We start from the raw sequence: 19,726 nt of genomic DNA on the forward strand, positions 1-19,726 counted from the left end.
CCCACAGCTGTAGTTCAAAAGCTCCCAGCAAAGCTGAGCAGGGATGTGTCTGCATGGCAGCCCATAGCTTTGTCCCTTGTTTGGACTTGAGCTATGGCTGGCCAGGGAAGAGCTAAAACCATTTTCCTCAGCCTTTGCCATGGGTAGGCACATGCATGTGCTTGATGCTCTGTGGATTAGAAATGTTAACTGAATCGTTTATGGTTGCATCAAAACCCCATGCTCAGGAGAAGCCTGTGTGCTTCAGAGCTGGCAAAACACAAAGGGCAGAGCTTTGTAGCTGGGCTGTCATGAGAGGAAGTTGGAGCTTTAGGGGACCATGTATGGGAGCACTCGGGGAAAGGACTGTGCACCAAGATGGGATGGCAGATGGGGCTTAACCTAAGGTATGTCTCACTGCAGCTCTGTCCAGAAGCCCCCCTGTAGTCCAGGATGATCCCCAAGCTGACCAGCTTCTTGGTAGCCTGGATCTTGTTGGCAAGGACCTGGTTCAGGTAGAGAAGGAAGTCTTGAACCGAGTGAGGTCACCAGTGAACTACAATGACCCCACAGATGACCTTGCCAGGAGGATCAAACACCAGCAGGTGGGTACTGCTGTGGGCAGGTTGGAGCAGGATGGGTTTAGTAGCACTGTGTCCTTGGCCCAAAACAGGTTGAGACAGGAACTACATGGGAGATGACAGCTGGTGCTTCGAAGGAGAAAACCATGCTGCAGTTGCAAGGGTTTCAGGCTGGCTTGAACCCTTGAAATAGGACAGGTTAAGCCAAATCCTAGGGAAATGCAGGTCCTTCCCTTGGCTCAGCTCTGTAGCAAGATGGTCCATTTGTTTCAGAGCTGTGGACAAAGTGCCAGTCTGGGGGAGTCCTCAGCCTTGTTGTGGGGATGCTGTCACCCTTCACTCTCAAGTCTGTAGCATGAAAGACAATGGAATAGGGGGAATTAATCCAAGGACCAGCTCTGGGTGACCTGATGGGAAGTACAGACTGGTAGATGTGAGTGGGACAGGAAAAGAGGCAGTGCCCTGAAGCCCCCCTCCTTTCCTCTGCGATAAGGTCTGGGTCAGTAGTAGTTCAGTTTGTTACATGTTCGTCTGTGGGTATTTATCTGGCCCCAGCAGAAGGATGGACGCAGGCAGATAGGCTTCTTCCATCTGTGTCTATTTGGATCTCTTTCCCACACCCTGCCATTGCCAGACAGCCACTGTCTGGATGGGGCTGTGTCCCAAGGGCCAAATCCTTATGAGAGGGCTACCGCACCCTTAGCCCCACAGCAAAATCCGCCCCTGAGGGAGACATGTTTTCGCAACAGCACTGTTATGACTGTGTTGGGTGACTCTGCTCCCATCTGATGTGCCAGGAAACAACAAAGAAACTTGAGGACCTGGGGGCAGCCAAGGATGCCTTGCAGAAGGAGTGTGAGACCTACCTTTCCAAAAAACCCACCAGCACCTCAGCTTCCCAGCTCCCTGTCACGTTGAATGCCCTCAGGAGCAAATACAATGATGTCAATATGCTCTCCAGCCTGTACAACGAGAAGTGAGTAATGATGGCAAGGCCTGATGGGGATGAGGGAAGGAAGTCCTTGCACAGAACTGTCAACATAGAAGCATGAGAGAAAATGCTTTTGGTCTATATGGGCGTTGGTTGAGGTCCTTCCAGCCCAGTGCAGGATGGAAACCTCCCATCCATCATCAAAGGCACCTCTGAAGGAGTTCCTGTATGTGATCTGTGGTCAGATCCCCCCACTGTGGAAAGTCCACCACAATGGGTGTGTGTCTCAGCTCTGCTGTGTGCGGTGAAATGCAAAGTATCTGACTTCTGGGCAGCATGACAGGGTTGTGAGTGCATAGTGCTTGTTCTCTGCCGTGCTGCAGAAGCTTCAGTGTTAAATAAGCTTAAACATGCAAAATCAGAGAGAAAAGGGGGAGAATGTAGCCTTCTGTAGCTAACCTTGTCCTGTCATTTTTCCGTTACCCAGGGCTAAGGCTGCCCTGAACCTGGAGACTCAGATTGAGAACACAGACAAGATTGTCAGCACATTTGAGGCCAAGCTGGCTCAGGACAGTATCATTCCTGCATCCCCTAATGCTCTGCAGGATCGGGCCAACGATCTGCAGGTAGGGAAACATCAGGCCCTTCATTAAGGAAGGGAGATATCAAAGCTCGGGTAGCAATGGTGGGGAGAACTGGACTTCGCCTATTTGAGCTCCTTGAGGTGCGAACGATGAATCTTTTCTAAAGACTTGTTCCTTGAAGGCTTTACATTAGTGTTACAGGCTGACCTGCACTCACTGGCTAGCAAAAAGCTCTGTCCCTCGCAGGTTACCTTTGGGGTCCCTAAAATACATGATGAACCCCTTAGCATCCAACCTCTGTTGCTCTGATTCACACCCATCCTTATTCTTTCCTGCTCCCAATCTCCCTGCCCCATCATTAGCACTCACAGTGACCCTTTTTTACCTTCCCCAGAACTTCTCTCTTCTGCTCCGTACGCTGTCCAACCCACCTTGCTTCCCACCTTCTTTACCAAACAGTCTCACTGCTCCATCTCTTCCATGTTGCATGCCTATCTTGGAGAGCCTGACTAGCCCCCAGGTGCTGCACAGTTAGTAACGGTGTTAAGGAAGGTATTTCTGGTTGGTGCATCGACCGATGCAAACCTGAAGGTGTCTTTATTCCTCCGCAGAAGATGAAGCGGGACCTGGTGGCCCAAGAGGACTGTGTGCTGAAGCTGAACCGGGGGCTCAAGGATGCTGAGCACACCTGCAGCGCCGTGCAGAACAACTTCCAGGAGTACTGCCCTGACCTGCCCCGGCAGAAGCGGGAGGTGCAGCTCCTCAATGATCGCTACCATGCCGTTGCGGACCAGCTGGATCAGCGGTGAGGAACTGTGGTGTCTTCTCTGCTCCTGGAGTCATAGCTTCCTCTTAGTTAATGTGGATCAGCATTTGTCAGTCCCAAGAGTATGTTCTTCATCACAGGACCCTGACCGCTGTTCTGTAATACTGAGGACCAGGTCTGTCCTGCTGTGTAGTTTCCACCTTCCTACAGGCTTTGAGCTTCCAGATAGCTGTGAGAAGGCAGTCTTAAGTAGCTGACCACTGGCCTCTGCCTGACCCAGTGACCCTACCCAGAGAGACTCTGGTGCTTAACCCTTCTCATGGGCATTGCTGCTGGCTGCCTGCCTTTTCCTTCTCTCATCTCTCAAGCTGCGTTCATGCTGCAGTAGCAAACCTGATGTGCACAGAGTTGTGCTCCCCACTCAAGGACCAGTTGTCACTCCCTCGTTTTTGTTATCTTGGTGTTTGTTGTGGTGACATTTCTCACCATAGTGTCTTTTTAGGAATTTGCACACGAATCTTTACCACTGCCCTTAATGTTTCTGCTCACCTTTGTGCTGTGCAGAGAGAAGACCCTGAGAAATATCAGCCTCACCTACCAGCAGTTCCAAAACTCCAATGAGAACCTGATGTTCTGGATGAACAACCTACCCAAGCACCAAGTGAAGACCACCGATGGGCCAAGCCAGATCAATTATAAGCTGCAGGCACAGAAGGTGTGTTCCAGGGCAAGCGTCATAACCTGTAACGTTACAGGAATGAGGGAATTTGCTTGTGAACAGTATGCAGAATAATACCAACCAGCTCCTAGTTGTGTGCTCCACCCATCACAGTGAATGAACTAGAACAAGGAGACAATGGATTGCAGCCCACAGATGATGTATCTTGCCCCACTGTGTTCATCTACAGTGCTGTGTCCTCATCTCTGTTGGGCACCCCAGACTGATATCCTCTCCATGGAGAGGACACACTCAGATCCTGAAAGATTGCACCTCGGGCTGAGATGTTGCATCTGGCTCCTGGATCTTTCTCCCTTTGAGCAGATCCTAAGCTGACTAGCTCACATGGTGAGACGCGGAGGTCTTTGTGTTGGCTGGTATTTATCTCATACATGATAAATCAGTGTGGCAGGTCCTAGGCAAGTGAGAGCGCTGCTGAGATCCTCTAAAGCCCCAGAGATTCTTCCTAATGTCCTTCTGTTCCCTCCAGTACTAGGCTGAGCTACTGCTTTTGGCTGCCAGAGTGTTACTGGGTTGCTGTATTTCAACCTGTCCCTAACATCATGTGTCTCTCCTGCAGAGGCTAGTGGAGGAGATCGAGAGCAAGGAGTCCGAGAAGAAGGCGGTGGTCAGGCTGTCCCAGAACGTGCAGTCCACACTCAATGTATGGCTGGGTTTTCCCCTCTAGCGCTCCCTTAGCATCTCACCTGAGAGATCCCACCTGATTCTTCTGTTTCTGCTCTGAACAGGACTATGAACTTCAAGCAGGCAAATACAGCTCTTCTCTGGACCCCATCCTGACTGACTCTGCTGCAAAGAGGCTGCGTGTGACCCCCCTACAAGAAAGCATCCAGGCCCAGGTAAAATGTTAAGATGAAGGCATGGAAACCATTGTCTAGCTCCTTACCTGAGCCCCATGTCCTCTGCAGGGCCTTAATCCACTTTTACAGTCACAGCTGATTGTGGTCCTAATCCCAAGGACAAATGTCATCCGGGATCTCTGTCTGTGGGGCAAAGCAGCACGTGAGATCCAGAATTAGGTGTGTGTCTGGTACCTTTGGTTGAGATTGTTGATGATGCCTCCTTACCATATTGTGTGTGAAGATAAAACTTACAGGGTAGGTGTGTGAGGACAGGACTGACACAGAGCTCCTGTGTGCTCTTCCCAGTTACACCCCAGTTCTCCTGCATCACCTTGGGCTATTTGCTAACTGCCATTCATATGTGGCCCAAGGTGAGTTTGGAAGTCTGGACCCTGTGTAGGCTAGCAGGCATCTAACAGGCATTTAAAAAAAGGGGACAGGATCTCCTACATGAGTCCTTAGACTCCGTGTCTCTCTAGAAAATCAGATGTGAAGACACTAATCCCTGGAATAGTGCAGTACACAAAGTGCATCTGGGTGAAAGGGGTGGGAGAGTGTGCCATCCAACAGAGCTGTGTCAAGGTGAGGGGGACGAGACTCTCACTGCTGTTTCTTTTTCAGGAAAATGATGTAACCAAGCTCTACATGGAGCTGGCAGCAGAAAATAAACAGCAGCTCAGCCGGCTGGAGTTTGCCAAGAAGATTGTTGAGAAGGTATCAGCTAACAGTTCATGGCACGACTGGGGTGCTTTAGATTGGGGGTTGAAATGATTTTTCCAAAGCTGTCAGCGATCTGCTCAGCCTGGGATCCCCCCACCCTCCCTGGATCTCCACATCCAGGTGTGCGGAAGGACAGGGATGGAAACCCCTGTGAGAGAAAGACCATGAGAAACCACAGTTCCACTGACAGTGATCTTGGGTTGTGACTTTCATCACCACTGTGGGCCAGAGATGGATGACTTTCAGTGTGCTCAGGAAGGACAAGAGATGAAAGTGGGGTGCTCTGTGATGCTGCAGGGACTGGCCGTGTTACCCTCCCTCAGCTGCAGATACAAGAAGGCAGCACAAAGCGCCTTTGTGGGCTGCTGCAGCACCTCCATGACAAGGAGAAGACACACCAAGTCAGTTGCTTGACATGGTGGGAATGTGTCCTCATTTGCCATTTACAAACAGCCTTATTTGGAGGCTTCCTGGGGATTCCATACCAGTTCTGTCTCCCACTGTGCCTTGTTATAGAAAAGGCCTCTGTGCCAGATTCAAAGTGTGATTTGTTTTCCCTGCCTTTTTTTTTAATTATTCTTTTTTGTTTTTCCCTTGCAGAAGGAATTGCATGATGACATTGAAGCTGTACATGAGCAAACCCAGCAATCTGAAAACAAAGCCACAACAAGCAGGGAATCTGAGGGGTTGAAATCGCAGCTGGAAGAGGAAAGGAGGAAAGTGGCCAAGATTGAAGAGGACCTGGAGGAACACAGAAACAAACTGCTAATGTTGAAGACTCAGAAGCCCATTGAAAGAGTGGAAGAAAAGGAGGTGTTAGAATATTACAGAGACCCCCAGTTGGAGAGCAACTTGTCTAAGATGGCACAGCAGGTTGAAGAGGAAGGCAAAAAGAGGCAGAGCCTGCAAGAAGACATTGAAGTGATGAGCCGGAAGCTTGCCCAGATGGAGAGTGAGAAGAAGGTCATTCCTGCCCAGCTCCTCACCAAAGAGATTACAAAAATTGAGAAAGATCCAAGCCTGGATAGCCAAGCAGCCAGTCTTCGTCAGGAGATCAAACGTCTCCAGGAGGAAAGCTTGGCTGCTGCTTCTGAACTTGAGCAGCATAAGAGAGAACTGCACATGCTGGAGCGAAAGCAGCCCAATATCCGAGAGAAAGTGGTGGTGAAGGAGCTGATCAAACTGGAGAAAAACCCAGAAATGCTGAAGTCTGTTAGGACCCTGCAGCTACAAATCGATGAGGAATCCTTCAAGAGGAAGTCTGCAGAAGAAGCAATAGTGAAAGTGAAGAACAAGATTGAGGAGGTGGAAAGACTAATTGAAACAGCAGAACCCAAAATTATTGTTAAGGAGGTGAAGCAGGTAGAGCAGGACCCAGAGTTATTGAGAGAGTCTTCCAAGCTTAAAACCCTGATTGAAGAAGAGAGGAACAAAAACTTGATGCTTACAGGTGAGCTGGGAGAGCTGCAGAGCCAGTGCAGTATTGCAGAGAAGCAAAAACCAAGGGTAGAGGTTAAAGAGAGGGTCAACGAGATTTTCCTGGTGGATCCCGAAACAGAGCGACAAATTGCCCACCTGAAAAGGGAACTGCAGGAAGTTACTCTGAAAAGAACAAAGATTGACAGTGAAGTGGAAGAGGCCTTAGCAGAGCTCAATGTCCTCAGGTCACAGAAACCAGTGGTCGAGCTTAAGGAGGTTATAGAGGAGGTGGTGAAACATGAGAAGAGTCCAGAGATTCTTAGAGAAATTGACAGGCTGAAACAACAGCTCAATGAACTAGTGAACACCAATGGCAGGACCCAAGAGCAGCTCATTAGACTGCAGGGTGAAAGGGATGAATGGAAGAGGGAGAGATCCAAGGTGGAAACGAAGCTGGTCAACAAGGAAGTCATCCGATATGAGAATGATCCACTCTTGGAAAAAGAAGCTGATCGTCTTCGTCAAGAGGTGCGTAACATGTCTCAAAAGAGGAGAGCTGCAGAGGATGCAATCTATGACTTGCAGAATAAATACATGCTACTGGAGAGGCGAAAGCCAGAGGAAAAGGTAGTTGTTCAAGAGGTGATACTGACTCAAAAGGATCCAAAGCTCCGAGATGAGCACAACAGGCTGAGTCGGAGTCTGGATGAGGAGGTGAGCAACAGGCGTCGTCTGGAACGTGACGTGCAACAGGTTCGTGCACTGGTGGAAGAGCAAGAGAAGTTGCTCAACTTTCAGGAGGATCGAAGCAAGAGGCTTGCACTAGAGAAGGAGATGAGACAAATTACGTTGAGAATAAAGGAGCTGGAGGAGACCCCAGCCCCAGTGCAAGAAAAGATCATTATGGAAGAAGTGGTCAAGTTGGAGAAGGATCCAGTCCTCGAACAGTCTGCCAGCAACCTGCGTTTGGAGCTGGACCATGAGAAGATGGAGGTGCTGAACTTGCAGAGAGAGTGCAAGAACCTGCAGATGCAAGTCGATGTCCTGCAGAAAACAAAATCCCAGGAGAAGACCATATACAAGGAGGTGATTCGAGTGGAAAAGGACAGAGCGCTGGAGAGTGAACGTGCACGCATCTGGGAGCTGCTGAGCAGGGAGAGAGGAGCCAAGCAAAAGGCAGAAGAGGAGGTACGGCGGCTCAGGGAGAAGATCGAGAGAGCTGAAGGCATGAAGAGGACATGGGCTCGCGAAGAGACGGAGCTGCAGAAAGCCAGGAACCTGGCCATCCAGGAGAGAGCCAACTTGGAGAGTGAGCTGAGGGAGCTGGAGAGGCAGAAGCAACAGAAAGTCCTCTTCCTTCGGGAGGAGTCCAAACTGCTCAACCAACGGACTGAGAATGACAGGCAGAAGAAGAAGCAGCTGGAACATGAGTTTTCCCTGCTGGAGGCAGACATCCTTAGGGAGAAGGACCAGATCTACAACAAGGAGAGGTTCATTCGAGATCTCCAGTCAAGAGTCAACCGGGAAGAAATCAATCATGAGACCCAGATGAGAGAGACAAACCTCTCCACCAAGATCTCTATCTTGGACCCTGAGACAGGGAAGGATATGTCCCCTTACGAGGCCTATAAGAGAGGTATCATAGACAGAGGCCAGTACGTCCAGCTGCAAGAGCTGGAGTGCGACTGGGAGGAAGTCACCACCCTGGGCCCAAACGGGGAAATCTCAGTTCTCCTTGACAAGAAAAGTGGGAAGCAGTACTCCATCGATGATGCACTAAGGCTGAGGAGAATCACAAAGGAGGAGTACCAGCTGTATCGGGATGGCAAGATTCCCATCTCTGAATTCGCCTTGCTGGTGGCTGGAGAATCCAAGCCTCCCCCGTCCCTCTCCATTGGCTCCATCATCTCCAAATCCCCGCTCTCATCACCTACCACCCACCAAACCCAAAGCTTCTTCCCCCCAGCCTCACAGAAGGGCTTCTGTGATGACACTTCCCCCATCGCTGGAGTGTATGACACCACCACCGACACCAAGTACAACATCAAGACTGCTGTTGCAAAGAAGCTGCTTGATCCCATGACGGCTCAGAAGCTCCTGGAAGCCCAGGCTGCCACGGGGGGCATCATAGACCTCATTTCTCGGGACCGGTTCTCTGTCCATAAGGCAATTGAGAGGGGGCTGATTGACAGGACCTACATGCAGAGACTGCTTAATGCCCAGAAAGCTTTCACAGGGATTGAGGACCCGGTGACCAAACGAAGGCTGTCTGTGGGGGAAGCAGTTCAGAAGGGATGGATGACCAGGGACAGTGCTTTCCCCTACCTGGAGGTCCAACATCTAACTGGAGGGCTCATTGATCCCAAGAAAACTGGTCGCATCCCTGTGCTGGAAGCTGCCCAGACAGGGATGATAACAGGTGACCTGGCCAACAGGCTCCAAGATGAGTCCAACTATGAAAAAGATCTCATTGACCCTGTCACTAAAGAGAAGATAAATTACAAGGAGGCCATGGCCCTCTGCCAGAAGGATTTGTTGAGCTGCCTCCTGCTGCTCCCAGCCACGTCGGAGGGCTATCAGCGGTACCACCAGGCGAGCCGTTCACCCAAGCTTTCACGGTTCAGGCACTGAATGGGTTCAGGCATGTACTGGATCTGGTTCCTTCAGGAGTTCATCCCTTCAAAACACCTCTCCCCATGGAGGCAGCAGCGATCACAGGAACGGAGCGTCTAGCATTTAGGGCTGCATACTCTTCTATCTTAGCTATCTCTGCTTCCCAACGCAGCTTGGTTGTGCAAGGAACAAAGTGTGATCATGAGTGTGTAAGGGCCTGACACAGGGGTCCCAGCAGTCCCCCGGGTGCTGCTGTGACAGCAAAGGGGGGTTGACTGCGAGAACTCCACTGGCAATAGGTTAAACGTGGTTAGGCCCAGAAAGGGGGGAGAGCCAGAGTGTTTTCCAGTTGGGTCATTCTTCTGCATGCAATAAACATAGAAAGTGTGTGTCTGGCTGTGTTGTCTCTGCAGGCTGAGGCTGCAAAGTGGCTAACGGCATGGCTAGTCTTGCCCCCCATGAAATCCTAGGCCCTGCAGCCCGATCTACAAAGGGGTTGCAGGCTCTTGCTTCCTCTGATCTCACAGCACTGAACCCCCTAAATTTCTTTCTGCATGTCCATATTTTTAAAGATTTTGTTATATTATTTTTGTCTTTAACCCCGGTCATTTGGAAACCTCTGAAAGAGGGACTTGGTCATCAAAGGGTGCAGTTCCATGTCATGTTTGATCCAGTCTAAGTGAAGGCAGCTACCCAATGGAGCAGCCCTGCTGCCCCCTCCAGCTGCCTGTCGCTGGTGCCTCTCTGGCTGCAGACCAGTGACAGTGTTGGCTGTACAATGACTTGTGTCACTTCACTGAGCTGCTGGCAGAGGAAGCCAAGCCCCAAGCAAAACCAAGCCCTGTTGAAGTAGATGATTTGGGGGTGCTTGTCCTGTACCTGTAGAGAGGCAGCTGTGTTGCAAGGGAAGGGACAGCCTTCAGTAGCAGACTGATGATACATGCAGCCAGCGATGATGTGAAACTGCTTTCTACATCCCTTGGCTGCAGGATCAGTGGAAAATCTCCACTTGCTATTTCTTTAGGTGAGCTTTCACTCCTTTGTGTAACTTCCACTGCTCAGCCCTTGCTGAAATGAACAAGCTCATGTTCCAAATGTTCTTCCCTAGTGTCTACCCCACTGTGGAGCATCCTCTGGCTTTGCGGGATGAGAAAAATAACTCTATTGCCATGAGCTACTCTAGCCCCTCTCCCAAGGGCTCTTTTAACTGATGCTGTTTGGGATGTACCCGAATGTACCCGAAAGAATCCATGAGGGTAGAGGCTTTCTCCCCCTTCTTCCCCCATCAGAGTAGCAGCATAGCCTCTATTTCCATAGAGCCTAGCTGGGATTTGAAGTCTGGGCTCCAAGAAGAAATTGTTCCCATGCCAGCAAGCGCAGCACAATCACAGGTCCCATTACCTTCCTGCTGGTAGGCAGTACTCAGCATTAACAATCTGAGTCCAGCTATGGAAACGCCAAGTTCCCAGTTCAAGATCTGCCTAGGCTCTGTCCCGTGCTCTGCAGGGTCTGTGTTTATTGACAGGCCTATGGCTGGTGTCTGTGGCCATCTCAGCTGCCATGATCAATATGGGGCAAATTGTTGGTTTACAACAGAGAAAACTCTTGCACACACCCTAGAGCATCCCTTCCCAGCCTGTCTCCTCTTGGTAGAGCACTGCTGGCACACGGGACGCTGTGCACCCCCTTCCCGGCTGGTCTGGACCAGCAGCAAGGGCTGGAGCTGGGCTGTGGGGGACCAGGGGACACATCAGGAGAGAAACTCTGCCCTGGCCTCCTGCCGGGGTGACCAACAGCTATCAGTGCGCAGGAACGCGGCCAGGTGAGGATCACGACCCAGGGCAACCAAGGAGCCTGGGACCAGTGCAGGTCCCAGCAGTCCTTGGGTCCCAGCTCTTCAAAGCTGCTGGGAGCAGCCTTGCTGTGCTTTGGCTTTGCTCCCCTCGGCTGGCTGAAAGCAGGGAGGATCCATCAGCAATGGGGCCTTTGCTGCAGCTCGGCTCAGCCCCACAGGTGAGTTTGCTGTCAGCCTTCCCCTTGCCCGGCTCCGTGGGGCAGGGTGCTGGGCTCTAGGGCTGCCCTCCTTCCTGCTGCTCCCCTTGCAAATGAGGTAAAACTGTGCTTGTTTTTTTAAAGCAGTACCATGTTCACGTGGTGACTCTTTCCTGAAGTGCTGATTAAATGGTTTTAGGGAATGCTCTGTAACTAAGGGACTTGCAGTTCTGGTAATTAGGCAGTCAGTTAATCATTTTGGATAAAGTGCTCTCTAACTGCGTGGTGGGAGGTATTTACCTAAGGCTGGGTGAAAGCGTTAAGAGATGAATAGGCAGCTGAGCAGTGGAGCTGGCTGAGCAGTCCCCCTCGAAGGCTGGCCTGCCTTTTTTTTTATGAAAAAAAAACCCACTAAAAATCCTTTTCTTTGCTATCAAGTGGTCCTCAGCTGCAGACAGCAGCTCGTTTCATGTCCTCCTGACGTGTCCCCAGAGCTCAGCTGCCTGGCAGGGTTGTGGGCTGCTCAGGAGGAGCCCGGTAGTGCCTTTCCTCCCTTCCCAGGCACAGGGCGCTGGGCGCTGCATCGTGGCTTTCCCAGAGCGGTTATTTCGACACGGCTGTTGTTGGTTCCCTTTGCTGGCAGTGGGGTTGGGTCATAAACTTTTGAAATTCAGCCTGTTGCTTCATTTTGTGGGGCTAGATGAGCTGCAGTATTTTTATTTGTTTCTGGACTGGATTAACATCCTTGGTATTTATTTCTTGATGCAGATCTTTTTTTTTAAAAAAAGCAACCTCTTCTGCAAGCAGCTTGTCTGGTATAGCACAAGCATTTTTTTGCATAAAGCAAACAGAGAATTGTCTGTACAAAATGAATTGACTTTAAAACACGTAGGAAAGGCAAGGAAATGATTCCCATAGCCGAATTCATCCATGTCTCACAAACGTGCCCCTGCGAGCTGGGTGTTACCATACAGAGCCCAGGAGATGCTGCGTGGGCCCAGCTGCCTGCTCTCCCCTGCTCAATCACAAAACGGTTCCTCCCAAACACGAGCAGGGCAACTTTTTCCAGGCAGCCACTCCAGCATGACTCCTACCAACAGCTTCAAAAGCAAAGCAACCCCCCCCCGCCCCCCCAAAAAACCTAATTTGTGCAAATTGCAGAGGCAAGCGAGCTCCCCAGGTCCTGGCGGCTTCCAAACCTGCAGGAGAAGTACAGCCAGGCAGCGCGGCAGGGCCCGGAGGGAGGTGAGCAACAGGGCCCAGGGTTTCGCTGTTGGGGATCTGTCAGGAGGTGTGGCCGCTGCAGCAGGGATGACAAAAGTCTTTTTGAAGTCAGGAATTAAGCAGAGCCGCCTGCTGCCTTTTGTTGGGCCGGGAGAAGGAGTGAATGATGGAGGAGGGCGAAGGATGACAGAGCTTGGCTTTAGACAGGCAGGTCTCGGCCTGAGAGGGGCTTTTTCAGGAGGGACTCAAAGGTTTCTCTCCCCTGTGCAAATTCTCTGGCATGCAGTAGGTGGGGAAGGAGGTTTGTGCTACAGCTGCGTGTGCAGCTGCCTCTCTCCTTTACTGCATTGTTTATCTGTCATGAAACTCTAGGAACGTGATTGCTTTGGAGAGCTGTTGGGTTGTGCTGAAATCACTTCTTGGGATCACAGTTATTAGGAGCACATCTGTGTGCACGTGCATGAAAAACAGGAGTGCAGAAGGTTGGCATCCCTAAGTCAAAAATCTGTCTTTTGAGTATTTATATAAGTAGATTATAACTCTGAACTGGTTTGTGGCAACCTGTGGTGGAAAGAAAGCCCACCTTACCATACCGAGACAGCACGTGGCTGCAGAACCATCAGCCCCTCATTCCACAACAGAATTGAGAGCACATCTCTGCAACTGCCAAGGATTTGGGCTGGAAAGGATAAAAGAAAGAGTGCAGGAGGTCATGAAGGGAGAAGAGCTCTGTGGAAAAAAGGACCAGCCAGACCGTCCTACGTCACTAGTCCAATGGGCCACGCCAAACAATAGACACCGAGGTTTGTGAACAAATGACAAGCTTTTATTTTTTTCTGCACTGAAAGGAAAAAAAATGAAGATGTCAAAACCACACCGAAAGTTTGTGACGATTCTCCAAACATTTGAACAGCAAAAACATGTCCAAGACAATGAAGCGAAGGAAACAGCGTTAGATCTGGTCGCACGACGGAAAGCCAGTGCTTTAGCTGTTACTGTTCCAGCCATACGCAACGTGTGCTTTATGATAACTGGATCTTTTGGCTTCTCAGTCCAAGCTACGGCACAAATGAAGACACCTGACAGGGCTCTTCAGCTTGTGAAACAGCAGAATGTCAGCTCTGTTCAACAGCTCAGATCAAACAACTTGTCTAGTGCTGACAAGCCCAGCCTTTTAAATCAGCAGCAAAGGGCCGAGCAGGGAAGCGCTCCCCTGCCCAACGTGGAGCTCCAGCACACCCTGGTGTCAGAAACTGCCACCGACAGACCTGGGGATGCTCCAGTGCTGGACAGACAGACATCCCTGTGTGTCCCCTTAGCTCACTGATTAACGCAAGGACAAACCTCTGAAAGATGCGCTCTCATCTACATTTCAGTGTTTTACGCTGATAAATACCCCTCACCCTTTTGCACGCGACCTCTGCAAAACAGCTCTACTGGCTGTAACCCAGACAAACCTTTCCCCAGCAACGGGCTGAGAATCTCTAAATGCAAGAACGTCCCTCTCCAGGCGCCTCCCGAGAAATGAGACCCTGGATGCCGCTGCCACCCGGAGCTGCAAGTGCACGGGGAGAGCTGTGTCTTCTCATCTGCGGTGTCTCTGCAGCACGCGTCGCTCTTCAGGGCTCTGAGGACTTCTCCAGAAGTACTTGTGATCGAGGGCTGCCTTGGCTGCGATGCGCCTGCTGGGGTCATACAGGAGCAATTGCTGCCGAGAGAAAAACACAGCAGATTTAGGATTTTAAAAAACAAATTATAGTTGCACCTTCACATGGCTGGGCCCAGGTGCAGATGGTGGTCCTGCTTTTTCCCTTCTCTGGGCTTCGGGAGTAACCCTCAGCTGAAGTTACCATGGGGATTACACAAGAAGGGTTCCTTGACCCTCAATGCAGTGGTTTCCTAGAGGAACTTGCAATGGCAGTCCTGCTTCAGAGCCAGGACTGAGCCTTATTTGATGATTCCATATTTCTGCAATAGCAGGGATGAGCGTTAGAACCAGATCAGCTAACACGCTTCCAGGTAGGTCAGTCCCAAATATCCCTATTCTTTGCCCAGTTTGAAAAGGTCCTGTCTGTCCCTGGATCTTGTTCTGAGCTCTCACTCACCACCAGTAAGTCTCTACCATCTTGATCTAAGTTGGGAACAATTTCCTCCATCTCCTTCCTTGTCCACCGGGGAAAGGCCTCCTTGTAGTCAGGCAGCTGGGTCACCCCAGGCCAGGTCACCTCGGTGGGAGTGCCCAGGGTGCGAAAGATCCGGAAGAGCTGATCGATCTCAGAGTCCCCTGGAAACAGGGTCTTCCTGGTAACCTGGGGGAAAAAAAAAAAGCACCTGTTCCCACCTTTCTTTTGGCTGTGTGCCCTATTTGCCACTGCAAGCAACCCTTTGTTCCAGCAGATGCAAACTGCACAGACCAGGGCAGTTACAATGCAGCGATTCCACCAGGAAGTGGCTGGGATAGTCACGGGTGTCTGCTTGTCTCCAGCTCCTCTCCAGGGATCTGTGCCTCCCCAAGGCTGCCCCTGTTTCAGCCACTCGCTTAGACTGGCCCCAAAGAGGGCTTTGTCTCTAGTTTTCTAACACTCCCTCTTGCAGGCTGGCTCCCTCCCCACCTGCTTGCCCAGGCTCTGCTGATCTGCAGCTTGGGGGCTTTGGGAGCTAGGGGTAGTGCTATTACACTGCAGGGATAGCAAAAACTCTGCAAAGTGCAGTATGGACCCCTCAGAGATCCACTCTGCCATGCTATGAGAGTGCTAGTTCTCTGCAAGCCGCTGTGGGGACATCTGCAAGAGAGTCATCTCCTCCCAAGATCAAAATGCTGCAGCAACAAGACAGAAGTTACCTTTCTGGAAGGAGAGGCATCACATTCTCGTGTACTTGAAACTGCAACTGGATTACAGAGGCTTCTGTGCCTTCTGCCAGGTCCCTGCTCTGAGCCCACAGCTAAGGATCAGCTAACCCTCAGGGTGGACTTCCCATAAAACACACGCCAGCACAGAGTGGGACCACAGTATCACAGATCTTTGGCATCTTGTCCCTCCTTCCCCTCTTGCCATTGCAGCTGAATCCTCCCTGCTCATTAAAGAGACTATTTAAGCCCATTCTACCATTTCTGCAAAGATGCAGCCGATGCTCCAGATATCCACAGCGGTCGAGTAGTATCTGCATCCCAGCAGTAGCTCAGGGGCTCGGTACCACAGAGTCACCACCTGGTAAGGAACCAACAAACAAGCTTTGTCTAAGTTCCCTGGGTGAAACTAGAGGCATGGGCTCCTCTCCTCTCAGCTGTAAGGCAGTGACTGTACAAATCAGAGTGTGCCAAGGCCACGCTGAAGTAACAGACACCTTAGTGACAGCAAGATTGGGATTAACAGATCATTCTTCAGCAAGACACTCGAGAACAAATAAATATACCCCGTGCAGAGAAGGTGAGAACCCAGCTTGCAGGTAGGCTAGGGTCGAAGCAGTCAGCACGCTTTGTGGGGACATGAGGTAGACCCTTAGCTGCAGGTTAGGTTAAGAGCACATGCCCGGATACAGCTGTGCCTCCATTATGGATGAGTAACTTGTGATGCTGCTGTTGTTCACCCACTATGGATTTTGTACCCCACACTCAGGTGGCAGGGAGCCTCAACAATACCTCATGAGTGTATGTGCGCAGGGGGACTCCAAAAGTTCTTGCCAGTCCAAAATCAGCCAGCTTGATTGTTCCTGCTTCGTTAATGAGCAAGTTCTGCGGCTTCAAGTCCCTGTGGATAACTCTGTGTGAGTGGCAGAAACTCACACCCTGCAGCAGCTGGAAAAGGTAGTTCTAAGGAGAGAAGAGATTTCAGACAAGGCCATGATGAAACCACTTTGAAAGCTGGATCGCATGAACCAACACACTTTGGATCATTTATAAACCTGAATGGGAAAAAAAGACCTTGCTATAATGCAACACCAGGCTTGCGGGCCACTACTCGGAGATGGCCACAGACTGATCCCACCCTACATGAGGACAGAAAGACTGCAGTCCAAGCAGTGGCAGTCCCTTCCACCCATCCGTTACCCTGCACAAAGGAAATTAGTAATAGATCCCTCAGTTGCCCTCTTAACAGCAGTTTGTTCTGCAGCGAGATGAGCTGGACAGCCTGGAAACAGCTGGGAAATAAATGCACTGAGCAATAGTGCCACGAAGTTTTCCCAGCTGAAATGTTTGAGATCCGAGAGGTTGAATGCCTCCAGCCAAGGATGTATCTCTTCCAGATGCAGTCTGGCTAAGAGCAGCTCAGTGCTGGCTCTGCCCAGCAGAAGGCAGTAAGGACACACGCTCTCTGCCCTGCCTGTTAGCACTTCTTCCACACTGTACCTTGACCAAGCTTAAAGGAATCTCTCCGGTTTGGGATGAGTCCAGGTATTTCTTCAGGTCCTGGTTCAGATACTCAAACACTAGATAGAGCTTCTTCTGTCCATGTACGACATCCAGGAGCCTGCAAAAGAAGTGCAAGCACTCCCTTAAGTACCCTTCAGCATCTTCATACCTTTCCAAACATCCTTCCTCCCACAGATGCCTCTGAGTCCTTTAGAGCAGGCAGAGGCAGATGGAAAAGCAGCATCTAGTATGGGGCAGCAGCAGCTTGGACCAGCCTGTGTTGCTGGAGTGAAGGGGCAGTGCTGTGAGCTACTTTGAGAACCAGGGAAATGCAAGTGATTCCTGCATTTTCCTGTTTATTTTTTTTTCCTGTTTGTACAGTCAGGAAAGGACAGGAAAACCCCCCTTGGTGCCTGTAGCCAGAGCTCCCTGAGCAGGAGCTCATCAATGAGCTGGTGGGGAGTGTTTATCCAGGTCTTACCTGACTATGTTGGGGTGCTTCAGCTCCTTCAGCAGTGAGATTTCTCGGATGGTGGTGCTGGGGACGCCCTCTGTCTCCCTGCGGCAGAGACAGGCTGTATGGCACCCTGTTCCTCAGTGGGATCCCACAGCCATCAGAGTTCTGAGTCCCTTCTCCCTTCCATTGTACCCCATCGCCTGCCCAGGGGAGGGTCTGTTACACTGGGCACCCTGAGTTTGGGATGGAGCCGTGCATGGGGTGGACTGGGGTGAGGCAGGGGGAAATAGAGCTGTGGAGAAGGAGAGGGAGGGGGTCACCCAGACAGTGAAAACTCTGGGGACTTGTTTGGGAGCACGTGAGAGCACATTTGGAGAAGCAATGACAGTTTAAATGCCCAAGCCTCACTTGGCGGGAGATGAAAGCTCTTTACCCCTCAGGCAGCCCCCTTCACTGTCCTGAGGGGCCACCATGGGGTGCAGACCTACCACCATGGCCCCCAGTCCACACTGACACCCCTCATTGTGGAGACAGCCCAGGGCTGACTCAGGGGAACAGTAATAAACTTTTATCTGCCCAGTCCCCACCCTGGAGGGGTTGAAGTTGGCTCTGCCTGGAGGCTGAGCCTCACCAGGCCCTGGCACCACACCCCTGAGGGAGAGGCCACCTCCTAAAATGGTGGCTACTTCCCCCTGCCCTGCACCATGAAGCTGGGGCCAGGTAGTGCCAGATGAGGCCCTAGCTGCTTGCATGAGCCAATAGAGACATTTTTTTTCCCTCATGTCAGGCTTTTTGAGCCTCTCGTGCCATTTTGGACACTGGGCTGGGCTCACGGCCTGCCTGCTCACTCCCATGGCAGGGCTGGGGCACTGCTGGGTTCAGCTGGTGGCCATCTCCCCACAGATAGCCCTACCGGCCCCAGAGGAGCCATTTGCCTTCCTCACCCCCCTCCCCCCTCGACTGGGCACCCTCTTGCTGCCATGCTGAGGAGGCAGCCGGCCTGGTGCCATGGCAGGCCGGGTGGGTGCTGGGCTGGGCCGGGCCATGGCAGCCCCAGGGCCGAGGCTTTGTCCTACTCACGAGTCCAAGCGGATCTTCTTGAGGGCCACCAGCTGCCCCGTATGCTTGTTGCGGGCCTTGTACACCACGCCATAGGTGCCCTCCCCGATCTTTTCCACCTTGTGAAATGCCTCTCGCAAGGTATCCATGGTGCTGCCTCAGGCTTGCAGTGGTGGCGGGGAGCGGGGGGGGCAGCTGGCGCTGCTTTCTGAGGAAAAAAAAAAAAAAAGGAAATAAACCCTCAAATATGCAGGTGTTTGCTCTCCTTGTGTGTCCCCTGAGCTGCTTTTGGGGTCCCCCCTTGCTGCTCCCCCAGCACAGGGACGGGCCTTGAACTGGGGCAGCTGCAGGCAGACAGGGCTGCCTGGGCACACTGACAGGCGTCTGGGGTGTGGGGCGTCTCTGGGGGGCTTCGGGCAGACCCCAAGAGCCAAACACGCTGTGCACCAACCGCCCAGGACTGGTTGCTCGTGACCCAGATCGTGCAGTGTGCTGGCTGAAGCAAAAACTGAGCAAAATGGATGTAAAGAAGTGCTTCGGGCCTGCAAGAAAGGCAGCAGGGACTGCACAAGGCCCAGGGAAGTTCTCCAGCTCTGTTTGTACAGTGCCTGGTGTCAAGGGGATGTGGTGCATAATTAGGATTCCCTTGGACATGCTCAGGTCAAACACACCACAGAAATGTCTTTTTGGGGGGGGGGGGGGGCGGGGTAGGGGGTGCTGGTGGTATTTTTGTGTGTTTTGGGTTTTTTTGGTCTTGTGCAATTGTCCCTTGAACCTTCCCACCGTGGCCTGTGCTGCTTGGTCAGTCTTTCAGAAGATGTCCTTGGGGAGGGATTAAACATTGACTTGACAGCTGACAGAAGACAAGATTAAAAAAGTATTACGCATTGTGGTAGCAGGAAAGGTAGAGCCACAGGGACTGTCTTCTGAAGGGCTTGGGAGCTCCATGTCTCTGGGTGGGCATCGCAGGACACAGCAGCCCACTGGGTGCGTGGGTCCACAGCGCAGACCCCAACATTCAGGTGACCTAAAAAGGACTGATTTAGCCCATTGCTGCGATACCAATTCAAAATCTTTTCTAAATTGATCCTGATTTTGCCACTCTGAAAGAACAAAAGCATGGTTGCTCTGTGGCTGAGAAGCGATCCATATGGCCATGGCAAATTCCTGTGTGGGTTCGCTGGTGGCTTGTGAAAGTTGTTTGCACTCACATCTCCATCTGGAGTCACTGCCAAATTTGCTTTCCTCTTCCTGGCTGGTTGGGTTTGTGGGGTTTTTTTGGTAACACTTGTAGGAACCTGGTATTTTGGATATTCCCAGTCTTGGCATCTTGGATATTTCCAACTCTCTGGCAAACCTGGCCGTTTGGATAAAATTTAAGCACACGGAGGACAATAAGAGAACAGACAGGAGATGAGGTGTAAACATAAACACATCATGACAGACTCATCATTTTCTCTTACAAAACC

General features: G+C 51.4%; 2 protein-coding genes across 4 annotated transcripts in view; one reads left to right on the plus strand and one right to left on the minus strand.

The window, feature by feature from the left end:
• The window catches only part of EVPL (envoplakin), a 34,464-nt gene extending 24,919 nt beyond the window's left edge, over nucleotides 1-9,545 (plus strand). For both annotated transcript variants that reach the window (XM_074889050.1, XM_074889051.1), the window contains 9 exons: nucleotides 403-584; nucleotides 1,358-1,536; nucleotides 1,979-2,117; nucleotides 2,687-2,880; nucleotides 3,406-3,556; nucleotides 4,140-4,223; nucleotides 4,309-4,419; nucleotides 5,044-5,136; nucleotides 5,743-9,545. In XM_074889050.1, coding sequence (XP_074745151.1) covers nucleotides 403-584; nucleotides 1,358-1,536; nucleotides 1,979-2,117; nucleotides 2,687-2,880; nucleotides 3,406-3,556; nucleotides 4,140-4,223; nucleotides 4,309-4,419; nucleotides 5,044-5,136; nucleotides 5,743-9,192 — 4,583 coding nt within the window. In that variant the 3' untranslated portion in view covers nucleotides 9,193-9,545. The remainder of the gene's footprint in view (nucleotides 1-402; nucleotides 585-1,357; nucleotides 1,537-1,978; nucleotides 2,118-2,686; nucleotides 2,881-3,405; nucleotides 3,557-4,139; nucleotides 4,224-4,308; nucleotides 4,420-5,043; nucleotides 5,137-5,742) is intronic.
• Nucleotides 9,546-13,194: 3,649 nt separating this feature from the next.
• On the minus strand, nucleotides 13,195-19,683 carry CDK3 (cyclin dependent kinase 3). 2 transcript variants are annotated; one of them, XM_074889531.1, is made up of 8 exons: nucleotides 19,142-19,683; nucleotides 18,279-18,465; nucleotides 17,223-17,300; nucleotides 16,739-16,859; nucleotides 16,031-16,201; nucleotides 15,498-15,599; nucleotides 14,496-14,699; nucleotides 13,195-14,098 (listed from the first exon to the last, which is right to left on the minus strand). In XM_074889531.1, the coding sequence occupies exons 2-8, from the start codon at nucleotides 18,404-18,406 to the stop codon at nucleotides 13,976-13,978; spliced, it is 927 nt and encodes a 308-aa protein (XP_074745632.1). In that variant the 5' UTR covers nucleotides 18,407-18,465; nucleotides 19,142-19,683; the 3' UTR covers nucleotides 13,195-13,975. The 2 variants fall into 2 exon arrangements, with proteins under 2 accessions (XP_074745632.1, XP_074745631.1); XM_074889530.1 differs by having other exon boundaries at nucleotides 18,279-19,683.
• Nucleotides 19,684-19,726: the final 43 nt, after the last annotated feature.

The sequence above is a fragment of the Strix uralensis genome, chromosome 19, assembly GCF_047716275.1.
Source record: "Strix uralensis isolate ZFMK-TIS-50842 chromosome 19, bStrUra1, whole genome shotgun sequence".
NCBI classification, from domain to species: domain Eukaryota; kingdom Metazoa; phylum Chordata; class Aves; order Strigiformes; family Strigidae; genus Strix; species Strix uralensis.